Raw genomic sequence first — 22,868 nt, forward strand, 5'->3', positions numbered from 1 at the left:
TGTATCTGGCTGCTACACATTAGCTAGAGAAGCAGACTCAAATGGGAATCCTCCATCAGTCTCCTAAGAAACACACAGCTGGACAGATGACTAAGACAGAGTCTACAGAGTGAAGAAAGCTGAAGTCTGAAGAAGTGCAGGTCCAGGAGAGAGGCCTGGAGGCGATAGCTGGGAAGAAAGCAGCGTTAGAGGAAGAAGCCAGTTACATGTGTGTGGACTCAGGGGAAGTGGGTTGGAGCTGTTCCTCGGGGCCATCGGCCAGCAGGAAGGAATCCACTGATTTGTTGCTGAGGCGGAATGGTGTCAGACGGCGGAAGTTGCTGGGAGAGTTGGGAATCTGGACACGGGCCCTCTGGGAGGGCACCACGGTCTCCCCAGGGGACAGCCAAGGTGGCACCCTGGATAGGATGCTTGGATCCAGGTCCTCGTCAGGGGAGAACACAGGATTATCAATTCCTAAGAGAAAGGGCAGGTGGTCAACCTTTAAGAACTACCCCCAGGGGCAGTAGGAGACTGGGCGGATAGGCTCTGTACTGGGTGACTATGTCAACTCTTCTTGTGGCTACCACCTTCAGGGTAACCTGGATGGTGAGACTTAGTCACTTAACCCTCATCCCATACCTTTTCTCTACATTTGAGACCCATACAGTCTAGACAAGTTGGGCAACATCTCTCCTCTCAGAGCTGGCCTATTCTTCCAGATAACTTGCCATCTGCTCTGGGGAGACATCTAGGTGAGGAGGTGACACCTCCTAGATCTATAGTAAGCCTCCCAGGCCTTTGGTTTCTGCTTCAGTGACTCACTTGGGGCAGCAGGGACATCTCTCCCACTGGCCTCTCCTATCTCACCTGCCCCAGAGTCAGAGGTTACATCCTTGGTGACATTGGCCAGAAACTCGATGCCCCCACTGGTCTCTTCATAGTTGGTGGCCTCCTCAGGCTCTGAAAGTTCCAAATCTGGATAGCAGAGGGAAAAAGTACTTTGGGTAAGGATAACTCAAGTTTTTTATGGCTGGTGGTATCCCTCCCCCCACCACCACACACACCACATACACACATAGGTGGATTTTCACAGCACCTGGCCAGCCCAGTGTCCAAGTGGCTGGGGTCAGCTGTGCAAAGGCCTGAGCCACTCCTACGGCTTCCTTTTGTGACCCCAACCATACATGGCCTTTGGGAAGGTCTGTTAGATAGGAGGGGCTAGGACCTCAAGGCCCTCAATGAAAAGGATGGAGAAAGGCCACTTTTAAAGAAGATATGTGTGTGTGTGTGTGTGTGTGTGTGTGTGTGTGTGTGTGTGTGTGTGTGTGTGTGTTGAGTGCCCATGGAGGCCAAAAGAGGTTGTTAGATTCCCTGGAGTTGGAGTCACAGGTGGCTTAAGCTGCCTTATGTGGGTGCTAGGCCCTGAACTTGGGTCCTCTGGAAGAGCAGCGACCACTCTTAACCAATGAGCTGCCTCTCCATCTCTATGGTACAGCAACAGGAGGGTCAGAAGAGAGCACTAAGAGTGTCTGACCTAGTTGTAACCCCCAATAAGGGATGCGTGGAGGCCCAAGGTCAGAACCCCTGGGTACAGCCACCGGTAGAGGCTGGAGTCTCTCCTGATTGAAGCACATGCAGAGAAGCAGGTCTTACCTTTCTCCTTGATGATGAAGTTGTGTGCCAGGTTCTCCATAGGCAGCTTCCCATTAGGAATGCTGCTGTTCCTCTGTGGACAAGTATGAGCTCTTACAGATGTACTGACAACCAGACCCCTACTTGCTAGGACTTTGTCTTCTGTCCTAGACCCCAAGGGTTTCTACTCTGCTGTTCACCTGGCAGTTTGCCTGGCCAGCAGGACCACAGAGAGTTCCCTGACCCTTCCCAGTATTCAGAAACCCACCAATAACCACTGCCCCCATTGTCCCCACCATCCCTCACCCGCTTCTGTGCACGCTCCCTCTTGTACAACTTGGCTCCCTTCTTGTTCTGGTTGATGCCTAGCTTAGCTGACTTAAAGGACTCCAGACGCTTCTTCATGGTCCTGTGAAAGATTTCCTTGTCCTGCTTTTCATCCTCGTTGGGTGTTAGCTCATGCCGACTATAGAGATGCTTGTACTGTGGGAGCAACTGGCAGTCAGTTGGGCCTGTATGGCCCAGGTGGGTCACAAAGTCTCCTCATCCCTGTAGACCCCTTGTCTGAGAAGGAGGCAGACATTGCTCTAGGTGTGGGCTTGGTTCCACCAGCCACAGCACATGAAAGGATGACAAAGGCTTACCTTGTGGGATAGGAGGGCTCTGGGTGGTTCATCCCCTGGTACTCACCTCCTGCCGAGGCTTATACAGGTACTGCTGCAGTGTGTGGTGGGTAACCATATCCTCAGTGTCACGGATGCTTCTCCGCCTCTGCTCCAAGGACTGCATATCCAGGCATACAGTACTGACATTCTCCCTCCTGCATGGACCAACATTGAACCCAGGAGAATAGCTACATAGAGGTCTTGCCATGCCTAGATACCTGGTAGTCCTTTCCCACACTGCTCAGATGGTCTCCCAGAATGCCTTCTAGACTTTTGTTAGGTTGAACCCCATCACCACCAGTTCCCCTCCACAGCCCAACTATGAGTCCTAAGGCCCACAGCCTCTCCTAAGCACTAGAAAGTTAGAACAGCCACCATCATAAGAACTGGCCATTAGTTCCCAGGGGCAAAGGGCATGAAATGCTGGACCAGATCAGGCATCTGCTGATATCCCTTCTTGCCCTTCTCCTCTCTAATATCAGTGCACCACAAACACAGTCCTGCTGACTGCTGAATAAAGGTTTGCTCCCACAGATGGGGACGCAGGCATCTTTCTGCACCTGTCTCCTACCCTGGTCCACTCACACTGTCCTGACTCAATTGCCTTAGGACCTGCAGAAGGAGCTAGTAGGCTTAAGAGTCATGAGAGAGATGCTTTTAAGGAATACCCTTTCCCACAGTTTATAAACTGGTCACATACAAGAGATAGGAGACAGATGCTTCCACAGTAGATGGGCGGGGTGTGCTGAAGTCCACATTGACCATATTGTCCGTACTTGGGGAGCGAATGAAGGCCAGGGACCCACGGCGCTCTCCCTACAAGGAGGACATAGACTCATTAGTACTCAGGTATGACCCTTAGGCAGCACCTGCCACATAGAAGTCAAAAAATCCTGTGACCAAGCTCAAGGGCCTGTGGGCTCTGGGAGGCAGAGATGGACCCTGCCCACTGTCAAGGGATACCTCACAGCTCAGCAAGGGCCAAGATGCAGAGTAGGAGCTAGGATTAGGTTCATGTAGAGGTCATCAGAGCATCACTTTCGAGAAGCAGAGCCTTAGAGTTGAGCAGACAAAATAGTAGATAGAAACAGAATCTCTTAAAGGACACTGACAAGTCTAGGGTGTACCACCCTCACTTGAAGGTTGGGGAGAGATAGTTTTTGTCCCCACCAGAGCCACCAACCCACAGGCCTTAGTTTGGATGCAAGTCAAAACCACACAGAACAGAGCTGGATAGGAAGCAGAATTACTGGAAGATAGAGAAGCTGAATCCGCAAAGTGAGCTGCTTTTGAGGGTCACAGACAACAGTACACTGTGGCCTCAGGTAGAGTCCCTAAGGGACAGCTTGTGCCAGGGATAGAAGGGTGTTGGCCTGTCAGGTGTGTTCCACCCTTAACCATGTCAACACATCATTGCACTTTATAGTTTGTGAGGTTCTCCCTTGGGAGCCCTTCAAAGAGGGTGGGATTGTGTAGATATCCTGATGACAGGACTTGGGACTTGGCTTGGACTACCTACTCCAGGGTATTTGACTTATCACTGGTATGGGCTGGGGCTTTTGGGTCTTTTTCTTCCAAATCCACTGTTCTTTGTATTCTTTTGCCACTCATCATCCTCAGGTGTGGACAGTCATCTCTCCCATGTCATCGATGATGCCAGGCACTCCCCACCCCAAGGGGATATCAGGAAAGAAGTCAGGTGACCCTTAGGGCAGAGACTTAGGGCTGAAATGGTGATGGGGTTCCTGGACAGAAGGTCAAGGTATGGAGACTAGAATCACAGGACTGATATAGACAAACCACCCATGTAGGACTTGGAGCCATCTCTCCCAACAGTGATGGGAATGATGGCACAAAGCTCAAGGCATTCTGGCTGGTGCAGTGGGGAACAGGAGTGAGGTTCAGGGCCCTGACTAGTGTGGAGTCAGAGCTAAAGAGCCTCTCAGAGACTGAGAGAAAGTGACAAGTGAATGCTGCCAGAGACCTCAGCCCACCCTTTCATTCTTATCCTCCATCTGTGTCATGGTGCCAAGGTCACCCAGGGTCATAAAAGGTTGGAATTCTTTGTAAGTTCTGACTAAGACTGGAGGCATCTTGGATTGAACACCACAATATTACTTGGGTGGCAATGGCCATGGGGTCATATGGTGCCTTGTTTGACCTATGTCTATTGATGAAGGATGCCATGGGGCCCAGATAGGAGTGGGTGGGTCATGAATGCACTAGCCACACGATAGTCGTATGTATGTCATTGGAGGAGTTAATATGAATGCATAATGTGTGTCTGTGTTGTATCTATGTATACGCATGTGTTCCTAAGTACATATGTATGTATGTATGAGTGCACATATACCCGGGTATGTGTGTGTTCATATATATTTATGTGAGCATTCCTATAGATTTGGGTGTGTATATATCAGCCATGTGTATACACATGTAAGGCTGCTCCTTAAGGTTGTCAGCCAGTAGGAAGTATCTACCAACTTGCTGAGTACAGCATACATGTGTGAATAGGTAGAGGACCTGGGCTCCTTACTGTCTATTTCCCAACCTTTTCCATTCTTTTTAGGGAAAATCCAGGCATTCACACTCCTCCAGAGCCTGGTCACCATGCTCAGTTCCACCCAAACCACAGTATATAGTCACTGTGCCTGTGCCTCTGATGCCTGAGTGACAGAGCACAAAGACATGCCCTGTTCCCAGAGTACAACTCCAAGCCTCACATGAGCTTTTGCAGTGAGCCATCCAGGCACAGAGCACAAGGGTCACTCACCACTGCCCTCTGCCCATGCCCTAGACCACATGTATGTCTTACTTTAGCTCTCAACTTTAGCAAAGGGACAAATGTGATATTTTAGTACCTCAGCCACATAGCTAATAGCATCCTTCAAATTCAGCTCATGGAAAACGTTCAGAATCCGATCTCGAGATTTTTGAGCCGATCTTCTCATGAGGACTTTGCTGAGGAACTTCCTATCAAAATTGGACCACCTGGGGGACAAAAGATTGCATCAGCACTGGGAGTCTGGGGCTGCTTGCCCCACATGGACAAGAACAAGGTCAGAACAGACAAATGTCTGCAGAGCTAGGCCCAACATGGGGCCATTCTTTTTTCTCCTGGGTTGTATTTATTGTAACAACCTGAAAGTGAGTTTTAAAGTGAAAGGTTGTCAGGCCACCTCAGGTCTTACTCTTTGCTTTCTCCTATTTGACAGAGGCTGGCAGTGGAACTAAATGCCATTTTCGAGTGACACAATGATCAGGTTTCCAAGTGGCCACCTGACCCTCCAGGTGCTATGAGGACAGGACCAAGATTAAGACAACAGCAGCCATAGCTCCAACTCCTGACACATCCTGACACAGTAATGCTGTCTAGGGTACTCAACTTAACTCTGCAGCCTCACATGGACTCTAGGTAATTATCTCAAAACAGGTATTAACAAGTGTCAATTAACTGCTTTAGTCATATAGTTTTAAGTACCACTTTATGTTGTAGTAAAATATAAATGAGTGATTTCTATTTCATAAACAAGGTAATTTTAAGTATCAATAAACACACCTTTCCTCTATGAATGAAATAGGGAAGTGATTTATTTTCCCGATTTTTAATATCTACATTATTTAAGTTTAGCATTAATTGGTCAGTAAAAGAGTATCTCTATGCCTGGGAAGATCATCAGGAATAAGATTCAGGTCCCTGAATTGGTGGCTGCTCTGTCCTCTCAGACAGTATTAACTTTGTTTTCACCTGCCTGCACCCACTGGTCTAGTGCACACTTAAGCCCTTAACCTGGGAATGGGGACCTGAGAAGGTGTCCATACGTTGTCCTCTGTTCATTTTTCTCCCCAACATAAACACTTCAGGACCAGCCTACGACCCAGACAGTTTGTCTCTGGCTCTTGTGAATGGAGAGGTCCTCCAGAAATGGTGTTTTGTGGCTCTTGACTTTGTGGCTTCCAGTGTCTTTAGTGGCCCTGTCTGCACGTCTGGGACCCAGTGTTCTATGTTTGAGGGGTCACTAGTAAAAGAAGGAATGTTACAGCTTAGGCTACTTACTTATCTCTGAGATAATTGTGTCCAATTTGTCCTGAGATGTCCTCAATGGCAGAGAGGATGTGGTCGAAAGCCTTTCAGAGGAAAGAAACCCAGTTGGCCTCCATCCTCACCCCAGCCTGCCCAGGCTGTTCATGTCCACCCTCTCCTTACCCGGCCATGGAGCTTCTCGTTGAGCTTCGGCTCACGCTGCTCACTCCTCTTCACCTTTAGCCACTGCACCAGGGGCTTGATGGTCAGGCCCTGAAAGACCACCTCACTGATTCTGGTGCCAGGAGGATCCCCGTACCCCTCCCCAGGGCCCTCTAACCCCAAACCAGACAGACATTAGATCTCTTCTCCCACTGTAGACAGCACAAGGACCTGTGTGAATCCATTGGCACTGCTCTATAAAAAGATGCCCCAAAGCCCCCGTGCTGTGGGCGTCCATATGGACATCAGAACCTCCCCGCTGTCACTTTGACCAGCCAGATGCAAGGTGTAGTAGGTGCCTGTTAGGGCCTGACCAATCAGCAGTCAGGAAGTAACTAGGTCTGTTCTCATAAGTCCTGGCCAGAAAGTAACACTTTTAGGACAAATTATGCTATGTCCCCTGTGGGGCCACATGAAAACCTACAAAATGCTCCTAATTACTAAAATTACAAAAACCAATTAAAGTATGGAATCTGGAAACAATCAACCTACAGGGTTGAGGTAGGGCCAGTTGCTTAGGATCAAGGCTTGGACACCCTGTAGCAATGCCCTGGGCAAACTGAGCCACACCTGAAAGATGACTGTGAAGAAGACCACGATGAGAGTGGTGCTAACAAACAGATTTTTCTCCTTGACTTTTTTCTCATCCAGAAGTACCACCAAGGCGTAGGCCACGGCCCCACGCAGGCCACCATAGGACATGACCACCTGGTCAATGGTCTCTAGCTGCACCATGCGGTAACGATTCAGGATCCAGGTCTGCAGAACAACACCTGTAGCGAGAGGTCACTCAGCTCCGTGGCTGCTTTCCCCAGTGTTCCCTAAAGCCTTTTGACCCTCTGTCCCTTGGCTGACTGTGAAGGCCTGGGCAGTGGGTCTATCCCCAGGGGCACTACTGGCCCTCTGTAGGATGAGGCCACAGTGTTGCTCTCACCACAGCTTCTATCTCCCATTCCTTGATCCTGTGCCTTGGTACCTCATTGGTCCCCATGCTGCACCCTAAGAAATCTTGGCCTTTACAGTGGTTGGACTTGTTACTGAGCTGCCCTGGGGCCCTCGAATCTGTTATCTGAACTAAGGGGGCCTAGACACTTCCATGAGTGCTCCTAACCCTCACCAATGGCTCGGTATACAGAAATGAAGACCAGCGTCAGCAACACAAAAGCCGTGTTCCATGTCCAAATGAGGGGGTCCACAGCTGAGATGCCCAGGAACATGAAGATAATGGTCTCTGCTCCACTGGCCAGCATCTTCATGGTGTAGCGCACAGTGGTGGCCGACTGCTCTGAGATGTTGGCCTTCACGTACTTCTGACAGCAGATGCCACAGAAGGTGATGCTGGAGGAGAGGCAGTGTGAGGTTTTCCTGCTGCTAGTCAGGCAGGCTGATGCCTCAGACAAGATGTTTCCAGGCCCAGATCCTGCCATCCCTACTTCCTTGGATGGCATTATAGGCCTTTGTATCCCAGAAGATGTAATCTATAATGGACAGTCCTGTGTTGTGTGAACCCTGTTCTTCCTGAGATCAATGCCCTGAGCTGGGTCTACCCAGCTGCTCTCATGCTCTAAGACTAGATGCAGAGTTTCAATGAAGAAACAGCCTTCAAGCCTTGTGGGCCTGTTGGTAGCTGATTGGTAACCAGGTTATATTAGCCTTTGGAGAAGCTTGGGGCCAACTTTGAGGTCAGGAGGCTTCTGCCTGAGTGTGAGGCTGCATGCCAGCAGAGGCTCTGATGGGGTTTCTGGACAGATCATTCTTGAATCACAAGCCACAGCACACACCTACCCCATTCTCTCAGTAGGCACCTGTCTAGCCAAGGACAATTCTGAGGACTTATCAAATTCTTATTTTAAAAAAATTAGAGCCGGGTGGTGGTGGCACATGCCTTTAATCCTAGCACTCAGGAGGCAGAGGCAGATCTCTGTGAGTTTAAGGCCAGCCTTAAACTACAGAGCTAGTTCCAGGACAGCCAAAGCTGTACAAAGAAACCCTGTCTCAAAAGAACAAAAAAAAAATTAAATTGACTTCTTTGCCCCTGCCAATGACTTTTACCCAACTATGAAAACCATGGAAGTGGAAGCTACACAATGATCTTGTTTCAAAGAGGAGACAGTAGGCAGGGACCAGGCTCACTCCCACCACCCCTTCACCAGGATGATGGCAAGGAACCCAATATAGCCTTTGCTCACAGTGGCACCTTCTGCCAGGGTTTGAGTGCAGGGGGTCTCTGGCACACCACCAGCTAGAAAGCCACATACCCAGCCCAGCCAACAGCAGAAGGTTATTTCTTGAGGGAGACTTACGCCAGGATGGCTGACAAGGACAGCATCTCGGAGGTCAGATAGGACAGGTAGGAAATGACAAAGACGAAGCCAGGCTCGATGATACGCACATGCTTGGTGAAGCGAGTCACCAAGGACAGCAGGAAGGCGAAGATAACACCCACCAGAGTCCCCCCTAGGCTCACCACGAAGAAGGACACTGTGAGAGAAAGGAATGAATGGTCCTTTGTGGCTGGTGACCTGAGTGAAGCTTACCAGGTTGGCTGGTCATTCCTCATGGAGGGCTCCTGGTAACTGCTCACAGCAATGCTGAAAGTTTAGGAAATGAGGCAACTTTGCTCTCTATGGAGAGAGTGTCTGGTCTCCAAGTTTAGTGCAGGAGGCAGAGGACAGAGGTATGATACACAGGAGACAGGATCCCATGGTAGGGGGCATTGCCTTGACATCTCTGCAGGCTTGGGTCAGTAACAAGGTCTGAACCCTGTGTCCTTATACACTGTCCATCTGTCCTTGCCTAGGGAGACCAGGGTTGACTGTCCATATCCCTTCTCAGGAGAACACACAGGATCCCCCAGGACCTTCATCCAGTAGTGTCTATGTGGTGTTCTGGGAAAGGAACCCAGCCTGGTAAGTAACCAGAACATAGGCTGGAAACCCCAGGATAGCAGAAGCCTTAGGGATTCTATTCTGGAGAGGAAACAAGCCTCTGTACTCTTTGACCACTAGATTGAGACAGGCCAGGCAGGAACCCTCCCAATACGTACCTATGCCTTTCACACAATCCACGCCAGTCACCTTGTCACCACCCAGCGTCACAAAAGACTCAAAAACATTGTACAAGACCTAAGGGTACAGAAGACAGGAACACATCTGGTCAGCCCTGCATCCACACTGATCCCTCCCTGTCCAATGCCCCCTCTTTTCTGGATTTGGGCCCCAGAGTTGACACCTGAAATAGCTAAAAACACTTGTAAAGCCAGCACAAAGTGACAATGTTCAACAAGAAAGGATCAGAGGATCCAGCAAATGGGATGTGCAGACAGGTGAGTGTCCCAGATCCAAGGAAACAGGCCTAATCTCTGACTCTTGTTCTATGCTCTTGCAGATGTGTTCAAGGAACATTGAGGCAGCTGTGCAGACTGTTTAAGCACAGCCGTGATGGACACTGAGTCTCAGCAAGCCCTCTGTGGAGCTGTGCTTGTTTATAAGGATGAAGGTAGGCAAGGCATGAACCATGAGGGCAGGAGTAACCCTTGGTCCACAGGAGGCATTGAGGCCACTGTGGCTCAGGAATGCTGAGAGCTATTTTCTGAGTTTCAGACTAGGTCTCAAATAGGCCATCAGAGCCTCCTGTACACACAGAAGTCTGATACAATGTACCCTGAAGTTCTCCTACACTCCAAGGGAGCATAAGACATGGGGAATTTCTTAGGAACTACAGGCAATTTCAGAGGGCAGAAGAAACCAAACACACTTCCTCAGGTGTCAGCTAAGTGCTTGGGCCCATTCTTACCAGATAATCCCTCATCCCCTCCCACAGACCTGTAGTCCATCTGGGGACAGGTAGGGCTGCACTGAAGCAGCAGCAGTGGTCATGTTTCATGAACATGCTTCTCGTTGCCAGCATAAACACAACCTCATCTTTGTGGAGACCTTATGCTTACTCCACTGCATGGGTCTGAGAAGCCCCAGATGCCATCAGGGGAATCTTGACTCACTGGAGGAGCTGAATGTGTTTCCTCCTTGAGTCCTGACCACGAGGCCTCAGAATGCAGCTGTTTGATAGGAAGTCTTCAAAGAGGAAGCTAAGGCTAAGGTTAAATGAGATCAATAGAGTAGATCTTGGTGTATAAGAAGAATGCAGGACACACACACACACACACAGAGAGAGAGAGAGAGAGAGAGAGAGAGAGAGAGAGAGAGAGAGAGAGAGAGAGGGAGGATGACCATGTGAAGACACAGAGAAGATAGCATCTGTAGGCCAAGGAAAGAGGCTTCCAGAGCCAGCTGCCATGCTTGGTTCTCAGCCTCCAGCCTTCAGCATGGAGACAATAAATTCTCACTGTTTAAGCCCCAGGCTTCTCTGGTATTTTGTTATGATGGGCCCAACAGATTAATGGAATTCCTGCAAGATTTTGTTGTTTGTTTATTCATCTGTTTCTTAGGAAATAGTGTGTAGTAGCAAGTGTGGGTCCAACGTTATAGATCTCCACTCTGGGGGAGGTGGATATGGGGATTTCAACAGGCCAGCATTACCTCCAAAGGCATGAAATGGGTGGGCCTAAGACTGTAAAAGAGAAATTGGATAGAGCTGAGTTAGGGAACCAGAAGAAGGTCAAAGCCTGCCCCCCAATTCATACCCCGGTGCTGCTACACCAATGAGAAGGGACAGATGAAGGACACACCATGCAAGGGTCGGACATCCTAGGTTGCAAACATGAGAGACCATGTATAGCTAGTGACCCTCTTACTAGCTTATCTTTCTGAGGCATATTGATAATGCCCACTTGTCAGGGTATTCTAGAACCTCCAAGCAAGTGAAATGTTCTGAAGCTACCCCAGGGACCCTGCTATCACTCACCACAGTCACTGCATCATTCAGCAGTGACTCTCCAAAAACAATGATGAAAAGAACTTCATTGACATGGACTTCCTCAAACACAGCCAACACAGCCACTGGGTCCACAGCAGCAATGAGACTACCAAAAAGCAGGAAATCCAGTAGTCCAATCTTCAGCTCACCTGCAAGAGATGTGGACCATGGGACAAGGGCTAGCCACCTGGCTCCCTCTATCCAAATCCCACATCTACCAGGTCCCTAGGAGATCAGAGGCATCAGGAATAAAGGCTTGGCACAACTCTTCCCAGGAACACCCAGTGACAGAGAGAATCTCAGAGACTGGAGCTCATAGGCAGACACCTCAGAATGTGTAAAGCTACACAGTTCCCCATGTAGTACTTTTTTGAGCTTGGGCAGAACTTGCCATCCCTTGGGGCCAAGGAATAAACCTTGGGAAGTAAGTGCCCCAGGTATCTAGTATGCCCCAGAAAAGTGTAGAGGGCACAGGACAGAGTGATCTCTGTAGTGACTTGAGCCCCATATGTCTATGATTACTAAACTCTGCTGCCTTCAGCTAGGACCAGAGCCTTCTGGAGTTTCTATTTAGAAATGGACCACACACTTGACTGCCACACTATATATGCCCTGCCCAGCTTTCCAGAGCAAACTAGCTTCTGGGTCAGCCTTGAAATACCTTTGCAGGCCTGGCCTCTTGTTCTAGAATCTTGACTGAACCAGAGTACATTCCAAACATAAGCTGGATCCCACAGATATACAATCCACTGAATCAGGACTGGCCTCCCTGCCTGGACAGTGCACCCACATTTACCTTATGCCTGGAACTAATGACCTACAAGATAGCTGGTCCAAGCTGACTCTCCCAGTAATGGTGAGTGAGCCCCTCCTTGAGCTGCTGACTACAGAGACTGGCCACTGCCTAGGCAAACCTGGGTATTATACCATCAGCCAAAGTCACAGAGGAAAGGGAGCTCATGGGCTAAGTATGATCTTTCTGGTCAGCCTTGACTAGCTAGGTCCCAAAGGTGGAACACAGGTCAACATCCTGTGTCTATCATGGGAGTGTCTGTAGGCAGTGATGTACAACAATACTGGTTATGAAAAGACACTGTGGTATAACAATTCTTCATGGCTATGGGATAGTAGGAAGATGGGCCTGGATGTCCCTGGAGATTAAAATGCTCTAGATTTTGGTGACCATGTAATTTCTAGTGTAAGCACATTTGCCAAGGTTCAGTCACCTATTTAAAGGCCTGTGCTTATACCATAAGTCAGTCTGCTAGAGGCTTCTCCATGTACCCCAAAAACAGCTCCAGGAACATCACATGCCGGGATCTTGTGGGTTACAGGACTGTCAAGAGAGGGCCAGCATGACCCTGGAAGGGTTATGGGTATTAGATTCCAGAAGTCCCCATTCTGTATCCCAAGATATCCTCCAGGACCAGAGGCATCCAGCCATCTTAGATGTGTCCCATTACCTTATGGCATCACCAACGTGACCAGCAGTACCCACCCCACAGCAGGATGCCTAGTTTTAGAAGCCAGACAGGTCCTTACCCTTGGGGTATCTGGTGATGCTGGACAGCAGAGACTCAAGGGAGTCTTATTTTAGACTTATCTAAAATGATAAGATCCCAAGAAATTGATAGTTCCTGGGTTTACTGATCCCTGTTTCTCATTGGTCTCTAGGATTTCAAGGGCCTCATTCACTCAGTGAATGTGCCAAAGGGAAAGTCCCGACTCTGAGTCCTCCTGTGAACACCTACTCACTTCTGTTCAGGCATCACCTACTGCCTTCCTGCTGAACAAAGATTCAGCACAGAGGATGGGGGGTTCCCAGGAGGTAACCAAGGCTAAGTGGAGTAATCACTAGCAAATTTGAGCAGAAACAGCACAAAACCACTCAAGACTTTGGGGTGCTCTACTCTGTAATTCACTCATGAGTCTAGGAACAGTCCATTTTCATCTCTGCTGGTTTACACCACTCTGCCAACTATGACAGGAGTAAGAGCAGCTGCCTATGCATACCTACCCACTCTACTAGGCTGTGTGGTCACAAATCTGTTCTGAACATGACACAAAAACTTTAGCTTGCAGATGTCCCAAGGAAGCTAATTATAAACTGAACCTTCTTACAAATACCAGGCTATTTACATAAGTAGTTCCCAGAGACAATGCCCATCATCCTTAGACCCAACCCTTCTACATCTGTGATCTGCACCCTTACCTTGGCTCAGCAGAGTAACTTGAACTCACCCAGAGGGCAATATATAGACTTACCCATTAGGCCACTGAGGAAGACACCATAGAGGGACAATCCTGTGGTGGCTGCATTCCATATAGTGCCAATGACAGCATATAGCAGAATGGTGCCCAGGTTACCAAAGAAGAGTCGATTGGGCATGAAGTATCCAGCATCCAACACAATAGGGGGCAGCAGGTAGAAGAAGAAGAGCGTGGGTGTGAGTGTGAAGGAGGCAATGTGGTCAGCTGCCCAGACGATGCCGCCTAGCACCAGGCCCAGAACGATGAGCAGAGCGCTCTCAGGGACGATACTGGTGACCTTGTGGGACAGGTGAAAGACTGTGGGAAGGAAAGAGGGTCAGGAAGATCAGGGCTTATAAGGGACCACAATGGCAAAGAGAAGATCTGGAGATAAAGTCCCCCAGAGGAATGGGAGGGGTCGGGGAAGACACACATACACACACCCCAGCAAGGTATCCATGAGATCAGTGTGGTCACTGGTTTCTTGCAAGCTTGATTATCAAGAAGCCAACTAGTTTCCACCCAGGGTTTTGAAGACCCTTCCTGTAAGAGCTGCTATCAGTGGTTCTCAATCTGTGGGTCACAACCCCCCAAACCATTAGAAAACACAGATATTTACATTAAATTCATAAAGTAGTAAAATTACAGCTGTGGCTTGTTCTGCGTCTCTGATCTTCCAGCATTCACCCCAATACCGGCTCCAGGTTTGATTTTATTAATAAGTACCTTTAAGATTCATGCTACATGAAGTAGCAAGAACTATAATTGTATGGTTGGGGGTCACCAACCATAGCATGAGGACTGTATTAAAGGGTTGCAGCATCAGGAAGGCTGAGAACCGCTGCAATAGATGGACCTCTTCCTTGGTACCTGGATAATGTAAAGTTTTCTGTCTCCCCAGCCACCCACAGCTGATGGTGGATGAGAGCAATGTTGATGATGAGAAGGTCCTTCTGGCACACATAGACAGAGCCAAGGCCAAGAGCTGGATAGAGCTCAGCCATACCAAGCCAGGTCTCTACCTTTTGGAATTTCCATGTTCACACAAGGGTGACAAAGTTTGTGCACTGGATGACAGAACCTCCCACCCCATGACAGACTCCACAGGTGGAGGCTACATAGCAACTGAGAGGAAGTGACCTAAGTTGGACAGATGGACATCCCTTGCCCCCCAGGTAGGAACCCCCTCCAATTTGACCTGGCTGTTCCTGAGGTTAAATTTGTTCCTTTGCAGTCACCTTTAGGAGACCCATGCTCCTCATGTCCCCCATTACTCCTTTGGGGTCACAGCCATTTAGGAGTAGCAGCTCCTACAGCAAGGGTCTCCAGAACCCCAGGCAGAACCTGGTTGACTTCCTGATATTCAAGCTTGCAGGAAACCTGTGGCCACCCACCTCAGGCCCTTCAGATCCCTCAGTCTCCTCAGCCATCATCAACCCTGCTAGAGTTTGACAGGTGCTCAGCTCCGCCCTGTAAAGAAGCACAGCAATTTCCGTGAATCTTGTGTCTGATTGTACTCAAAGGAAAGGTGATTATAATTCCTAAGCTAAGCCTGATTTTAACACAGTTGGAATGCTGACAGACAAGGCTGCCTCCTTTGGCTTAAGAAATGTTTTGTACAATCAAATTTATTCACCAAAGCTGTTATGTTGATGATATCTCTGAAATCTAAAAAAAAAAAAAAAAAGTGTGTGTGCTCCCCCAGCCCCCCACTCCCCACCCCTACCTGCAAACATCCAAAATCCCTCTCAGGCCAGGTAGTATGGTAATCAACCAGAGTCTGATCTCAGAAAAAGCATTTTCTGATTGGTCTGATGATGGTGGGGCCTGCAGGATGTTTTTGGACCCACCCTTCTAAACTGGATAGCCTGGACAGGGCTCCCTGGCTGGTTTCTCCACAGATGATTGCAGAGATTGCAGGGATTAGGTGGGCCCCTCCACCCATGGGGTGGAGGTTGCTACTGTCCTTAACCATGACAGTCCTGAACTACATAAAATGATGCCTAAGCCCTTTCCAAGCCTGGAGAGAAGCAAGTGTGAGATCAGGTTGGCACCTCAATATCAACCTTCTAGCCTATCACCAGAAATCACCAACATAACAGAGACTGTGTCACATCATTGGTTACCACCTGTAGTCACCAGTCCAGACTCTGAGTTCCAGGGAGGGTCAGGTTTTAGCTGGCACAGACAGGTGGGTTGTGCTTTGGGGGTTTGAAGGACTGTCTGCCTGTGCTCCACAGATGCTTCCCCCACCCCAGGTGCACATCTTACCAATTTGAATCAAGTTTCTCTTCTCCCCTCTGAGAGTTTCACTAATACAAGGTGGAGCTAACTATTGGCCTGTCCTGTAACTAAAGGCTGGGCAAGCCCACAAACATGATGTAATGTCCAGACCATGCTGGATGCCTGAGACAAGTCTATAAGAGAAGGTACCAGCTCAGAATGAGGGAAGCTGCTGAAGGGGGGTTGCCCAGGGAAATTTCTTGATTTCTTGGGGCCCTGCCCAGGGTTATACAGTCTTTTGAGGTACCAGGGCCACAAGCAGGAAAATATCTGGAAGGTCTGGTGCTGTCTCTACTCCAAGGAGAGGCCATGATATGGATGAGAAGATCTTAAATATGTGCTGCCCACAGGGAGCTGGGGACAAATATGTGTGGCATCACTATCTGCACACAGAAAGCTTGCCTCCTCACTCTGGACCCTATCTATGGCTATGGGCAAGGGCATCCCAAGAATTCCAGCAAGATTTGACAACAAGCTTGGGACTCCCAGACCCAGCAGGTCCTGAACCATCCTAGGGCTCTGCATTCTTAGACCCAAAGGAGTTGTGCTGAGGAGTTCCTGTGGACCATGGGGTAAGACTGTGAAGCCAGAGGAATTCTAAGAACCTATGCCTTGGCATTCCACCTCTCTGAGTCGTCTTACTACTAACTACAAAAGTTGAGACCTGGGTCCAAAGGCTGTGTTCAGAAATGTCTGGAGCCCCTGTTTCCTCAAAGATTGGCAGCAGCTGCTCCATGACCATAGCTTCCCATGTGTTCTGGTTGTGGTTCAACTTCTTTTTCAAGGGTGGAAGCCATGCCTTACCTTATCTCTGTCCTCCAATCCCACAAGACCCATGTGTACCAGAAGCTGTGTAGAAGCCACAGAGTCCATATGCATGTCCTGCCTTTCTTCACACCCTGAACTGGCTCCAGTTGGGGGGTCATGTTTCTGCCATGCCCTACTGAGAAAGCTGGTGGCCTGTGCCCTTTGAGTCACTAAAGTGTGAGACTCTTTGATGAAGGGCCATGAACAGGGACCAGAAAACCTCTGAGCTCTGACCACACCCAAGCTGTGAGGTTGCCTTCTGCTCAGGACTTTGGTCTTTTCCTACACCCTCTCTCCATATTATAGACCACAATTATCTCACCTCTGTGGAGTTCCCTTTGACAGCTGAGACTAGGGAAGGTACCAGAGCCATTCTTATCTCTAGAACAACAAGGCAAGTCTGCCCTTTAGACATTATCAGCTAATCCCTTCTGTGTGGTTGCTGGTCACTGTAAGATCTCAACAACTGGAGTATAGGTAAATGGAAGACAGGCTGGCTTCAGATCACCTGCTCTTCTTTGGAAGTAGGCCCTGAAAAATCCCAGGAAAATGATAACCTCTTCATTTCTCTGAACATCCATCTGTGTATGGTGTAGATAGGATGTACCTCTGTCCTTTGCCATCTCTGTGATAGAAGGACCAACTTTTAATATACATTTCCACACATGAAAGAAGCCAGAAGAGTGATGGACTATATATATGTTCTTAGGTCCAAAGTGTCTCCTTCAAGAGTGCTGCTGCCCCCTGCCTACCTCATAGTCCAATATCTCATTGGGGACTGAACCCTGCTTTCTTTTACTATTTGTGGGTGCTGGCTATCTTTTCATGTTTAAGATACTTCCTGTTATTGTCTGTGAGCTGTTATTTACAGAATTTGATAGCTTCTTCATTTGGGTGCTAATTCTTTTCATAAACTGAGCTGTAAAATCCTGATCCCTTCCTTGACTGTCCACAACCATCCTTTCAAGCATGCTCGTGTAGGCCTGATATGTCCTGGTCCTATCAGGGTTTGCCTTGATGTATTCTGGGTAATCTGTTCCTGGAACCTCAAGTGGACATTGCTCCTGGTGCTTCAGGAAGGGATCAGGTCAGTCTGTTCTGCTCATTTTATTTTCAATGCCACAAGTTTTCTGTAAAAGACTCGTTTCATCCTTAAGAATGACCTGAGGACAGATCTTAACATGAATGCCCCCACTTTCAGCCTGTGGTTTTTGTTTCTTCTATTTCCAGGGAGCTTCCTGAACTCCAGAGCAGGTGGCTGGCTCCATGACCTTTGGTAGTTCTCCATGAACTGGTGGAGTGGAGGTACTGGCAGTTCCTGCAATGGTTTGAAACGGAGCAGCAGGCATCCACACCTGGACGGTCCCAGGCTTCCTTCCCTACGTCCCTCTCATCATCTCATTTTCACTGAAAAGTCTCACACTATTCACCGTGCAGTTCTGTGAGCTGAGCCATCTCTCGCTGCTTCCTGCTGTTCTCATTCATTTCTCAGTCCTGACTTTGGTGGGCTCACGCACCATTCTCAAGGCTTTGAAATCATACCCAGGTTATCTTTGTCTAGCAATGGACTCTAGGTTCTGGAATCTATACTCTGACCCTGGATCTGGTGAATCTGGGGTGTTGTTCATCTTCCCTGGGTCTGGAAACTTTCCTGGTTCATGGTGTCACTAGTTGCCCCTGAGCAATCTCTGTGCATTGTGTTCCTGCCGGACTTGAACAGCTTTTCTACTGACCTCAGCCACCTTTTCTGGGGCCTGTGTGTTCTTCTGGGCTGGATGCCTCCTCTACTCCTCATTCTTCTGTAGCCAGTTTTGCCATGACCATAGGGCAAAATCTCAGAGATCTTGCTCTGGGCCTCAGTGGCCCTGGGCTGGCAATTAATCATCTGCTCTAGGCTGGGATCATCCTCACTCAGTGGTAGAATACCTGGATTGGGGCCCATAGGGCCCACTTGTCACAGCCTAGAGCAGCCTAGTCTGTGCTGGCTCTTGTGTGTCCCTATGACTACCTCCTAACCAGCAATCTGCATTGTAATTAGCTACTTAAGCCAGAGGTTCAATTGGCTTTAAGTAGCAATTTGCTAGTAGCTCAACAATTACAGACATAATGAGCATTTTAGAAATTAGTAAGCCAGCTACTACAGAGCAATCCTACAGTAAGTAGTACCTGCTTCCTGGTGCTGTAAGGGTGAAGATCTGTAGTTGGCCACACGGGTCTGATGTCATTCACATACAGGAAGGGCCTGTATGACTCAAGTATGAGTTATAGTGGGTCTGGACCAGCTTCTTCCAAGGTGCTGGGTGCATTTCTGCTGTGGTCTGTTGCCTTAGGGATGACAATGTAGGTTGCAGGTTGCTGGTGAAATGTACACTATATACCAGGCCTTTCTTCCCTCCTGTACCCTCTGCCCATATCACAGATGTGTCTACCATCTGGTGCACCAGTACAATCTGAGAAGTAGGTGCTGCTGCTCCTGCATTGTGGCTTTTGAGGAAGCAAGGCAGGAGGAGGACCTGGTGGAGCCTAAGGAGGAGGTTTCAGTGGCTCTTCACAATGATGGTCTTTGTCTGTGTATGACTGGTTCTTATGTTGCCTGAAAGCCTAGTATTGGGGGCATGGAGATGCTGTACAGAATAGAAGGAGAATTTCTTCCCCACAGGGGAGAGCCAGACACACGCACGCGCGCGCGCGCGCGCGCGCACGCACACACACACACACACACACACACACACACACACAGCCCATCTACTGCACAGGACAGGAGCTGGGTGGCTGACATGAGGATTAGCCATGTAGTGTGGCCTTCTACACTGAAATTCTCAAGTCCACTAGCCGTTAGGGAAAGTGTGGCCTATAGGCTATAAGAGCTGTGCTGGGCTTTACATCCTAAACATACCCAAAGGCTATGAGATAAAAGCTTGGCTCCCAGGATGGTGCTGTTATAGAGCTTGTAGAAGGTAGAAGCCTAGATCATGGGAAGTCTAGCCTTGAGGGAGTTTATGACAGCTTACTCTCCTTTATTTTTTCCTTTCTTTTTAAAGATTTGTTTTATTTTCATTTATGTGTATATGTGTAACTGCATGTGTTTTTATGTGTGCCACACAGAGGCCAGAGGGCACCAAATGCCCTAGAACTGAAGTTACAAGAGTTTTCAAGCTACCTGATATGGGTACTGGGAATGGAATTTGAGTCCTCTACAAGAGCAGTAAGTACTGTTAACCCCTAAGCCATTTCTCTAGCCCCTCTCCTTTGTTTCTTTATGCCCCTAGCCATGAGGTTAGAGGTTTTGCTTGATTGCATAACATGTTTCTGTCAAGATTTGTTGCCATGGTTCAAGAGCAATAGGCCAAGCAGGGCCTGGAACCTCCAGAGCCACGAACCTAAATAAGTTATTTATCCTGATAAATAGTTCATCTCAGGCTTTTGTTATAGTGATAGAAAGCTGACCAGAACAGCAGCAGAGGATATCTGAGACCCTGAGACAGAAAGAGCAAACACCCTGCTGCATTTGCTGTCCCAGGGATTGACAATGGTCCAGAATCTATCAGAATGTATTCTACTGGGGTTGGGCTCAGTTATGTAACTGCCAAAGCCAGAACTAAAGCAAGCTTCATAGAAACAAGAGCCAGTAACAACAGGCAACAGGGAGAGGGTCTCCTTAGAGAACAAATAAAATATTCTAGGAACAAGAAAACCAGAGAGGGTAGAGTTGGGTCCTGATCCCCGGTGTCAGCTGAGGATATTCCACTGGGCAGGTATAATAGAAGGACATCCAAGCCCATGAGTAACTTATTGCTGAGGCTCAGAGTCACAGTTAATTAAGCACAAAATGGTACAGCCATCTGATGGTGACAACAGACAGCAAATGCTTTAGTTATAATTACACTCTCTGACTGAAGTGAAAGGTCTAAGCATTCATAAACAGATACTTTGGGACTAGGCACCAGGAAGAGCAGACACTTCTCAGGGAGACACCAGCTGACCCTGACCCCCTCACACTTTAGCAATGCAGCTGGGGACAGGCCTTGGTCAGGCCCAGAGTCAGCCCCACTGCCAAGGATCTTTCAAGGTGATAGGCAGATTTAGCTGAGTCCTTGCAAATGCAGCAGCACAGTAAATCCCTTGGTTTTACTTTAACAGGTACAAGCCTTAGAGAATTAAACTCTGCCTAACAGAGCAACTGGACCGAGCAGTGAAAACCTGCCCAGAGGAAAGAAGGGGAAGCGCCTGACACGGGCCCCCTCCTTGTGCAGCAGAGCAGGTCAGGGTCAGACATGAGCTTACACATGCATGTGCAGTTTCCTGTGCTCATGTGGGTACATAGAGACAAGCACATAAATGGCATAAGCACATTCACACACTAGACACAAGATCCTCAAGTGAACCACGGAAAAGGGCCAGAGTCTACTGTAAAGCCAGCAAGTCAGACCAGCTGCCTCGCCTGCACACAGAAGACCCTGTTTTTCTGACCTCAATATTACTTCTGTTCTCGGCTGAGCCCACTGGGCACCTTGCAAGAATTTCAGTAAGTATGTCAGGTACAGCTCCAGGGCAGGAGGTAAAGATATTTATAGTTCACCTGGAGTCTAGCCAATTCCTCCTCCTGCCTGCATCCCACTAGGCAATTCACCCTGGTCAGGGTGGACCTGGTTTCTCCTGTTGTAGGCAGGGAGCCCCTCTATGAGCCAGGCCTTCTTCAGGCCTGATAAGTTTGGAGAACAACATTCTAAAGTCTAGCCATGCTGCTTACAAATGGCAAGGTATTTTCAGCACTGTTCATTTACAAAATCTAGAGAAACACTGCTCATTTCTAAACTGGTAAAATGTCGGTGGCTTTCCAGGAAAGCAGTATCTCCTTCTGCTCTAAGCCATGGCAAGCAACAGAAGCAAGGTTCTTCTGCAGCCCCACAGATCTGTACTGAGAGATGGCTCCAGAGCCCTTCATGTGTTTGTGGGGTCTCCTTATTGGCTACCAACTATGTAAGTTAATATTTTGACTTATTTTATATCCCCATTACCATACAGCTCTATTTTACATCTACTAAAACTAATATTTTTGTGGAAAATTGCTCAGATAGGCTGAAGTACAGTTCCTTAAAGAGCCACTGTGACCTGAACTAACTCAAAATTCTGCTCCAAGCTGAAAACTTGGGGACTGCTTGCCTTTGGTGGCTTCTGAGGGTTACTATACAAGATTGGAGTAGGGTGTTGACTCAAACAGAATATAAGGTAAAGTAGTTCATCAGAGCCTGGAGTTCAGAGTCAGGTGAAAGTACTCATAAGAGACCCATGGCTAGTGCCTCATCCTGTGCTTATCCTGTTGCCCCAGGGTACTGCCTACCAACATGGCAAGCATCTACAATGTGGCATTTGTTTCTAATGGTACTGACCACAAATGTGTGCCTTAACAGCGACAGGTAACTGCTTATTAAGTATACAGAGTGGGGACAGCTTGGGCCTGCGGTATAGTCAGAAGCCAGCCAGGTATCAGCCCTGCCCATCCTCTCCAAAGTGTCTCCCCAGAGCCACCATACCCTCAGCCTGCTTTGAGGTCATGCTACTCCTATAATCCACCACTTACAACAGATGGTGAGTTTCCAGGCTTAGTGTAACACAAATCTTAAAAGGTCTTTTAATTAAAAAAAAAACAAAAAAACAAAACAAAAAAAAAAAACAAAGCCAGAGCCAGATATTGGGGTGAAAGCTGAAAGATCAGAGAAGCAGAACAGCCAGCCACTAGCTTACCTCTACAAAATCCTCAGCCTCACAGCTTACTTTATGATCTCACAATTGGCTGTAACTTAAAACTTGAGAGAAGGGTTTTAATAATCATGTCTAATGATTGAGTGCTGGAGCAGCTTCTGTTGTTCCAATTCACCCACAAATAACAGTTACAAACTTTGAGAGAAACATACAAACAACAGGCCAAAACTGGAGGGACAGTCAAACCTAAGGAAGGAACAGCCTGGAGGCTTCCACGCCATCCTGCATCTTCCTAAGCACAGGTCCCAGCCACAGCTGAGCAACCAGATGAGCCTACCAGAAACCTTCTGGCCACTGGCTAGAAAACTAGGAGACAAAGATCCAAGCAGCAAATAAAAAGAGAGCAGCAAAGCTCAGTAAGGAAA

General features: G+C 48.3%; 1 protein-coding gene across 1 annotated transcript in view; it reads right to left on the reverse strand.

Moving 5' to 3' along the window:
- Window positions 1–202: 202 nt before the first annotated feature.
- Window positions 203–22,868, reverse strand: part of Slc9a3 (solute carrier family 9 member A3) — a 40,905-nt gene continuing 18,239 nt past the window's right edge. Inside the window, exons 2-16 of the mRNA XM_059276648.1 lie at window positions 13,666–13,968; window positions 11,389–11,549; window positions 9,572–9,650; window positions 8,829–9,006; window positions 7,643–7,863; window positions 7,096–7,298; window positions 6,487–6,576; window positions 6,337–6,407; window positions 5,141–5,270; window positions 2,980–3,095; window positions 2,305–2,434; window positions 1,921–2,097; window positions 1,636–1,708; window positions 850–957; window positions 203–456 (exon numbers count right to left, since the gene is read on the reverse strand). Coding sequence (XP_059132631.1) covers window positions 203–456; window positions 850–957; window positions 1,636–1,708; window positions 1,921–2,097; window positions 2,305–2,434; window positions 2,980–3,095; window positions 5,141–5,270; window positions 6,337–6,407; window positions 6,487–6,576; window positions 7,096–7,298; window positions 7,643–7,863; window positions 8,829–9,006; window positions 9,572–9,650; window positions 11,389–11,549; window positions 13,666–13,968 — 2,294 coding nt within the window. The remainder of the gene's footprint in view (window positions 457–849; window positions 958–1,635; window positions 1,709–1,920; window positions 2,098–2,304; window positions 2,435–2,979; window positions 3,096–5,140; window positions 5,271–6,336; window positions 6,408–6,486; window positions 6,577–7,095; window positions 7,299–7,642; window positions 7,864–8,828; window positions 9,007–9,571; window positions 9,651–11,388; window positions 11,550–13,665; window positions 13,969–22,868) is intronic.

The sequence above is a fragment of the Peromyscus eremicus genome, chromosome 11, assembly GCF_949786415.1.
Source record: "Peromyscus eremicus chromosome 11, PerEre_H2_v1, whole genome shotgun sequence".
In the NCBI taxonomy this organism is placed as follows: Eukaryota; Metazoa; Chordata; class Mammalia; order Rodentia; family Cricetidae; genus Peromyscus; species Peromyscus eremicus.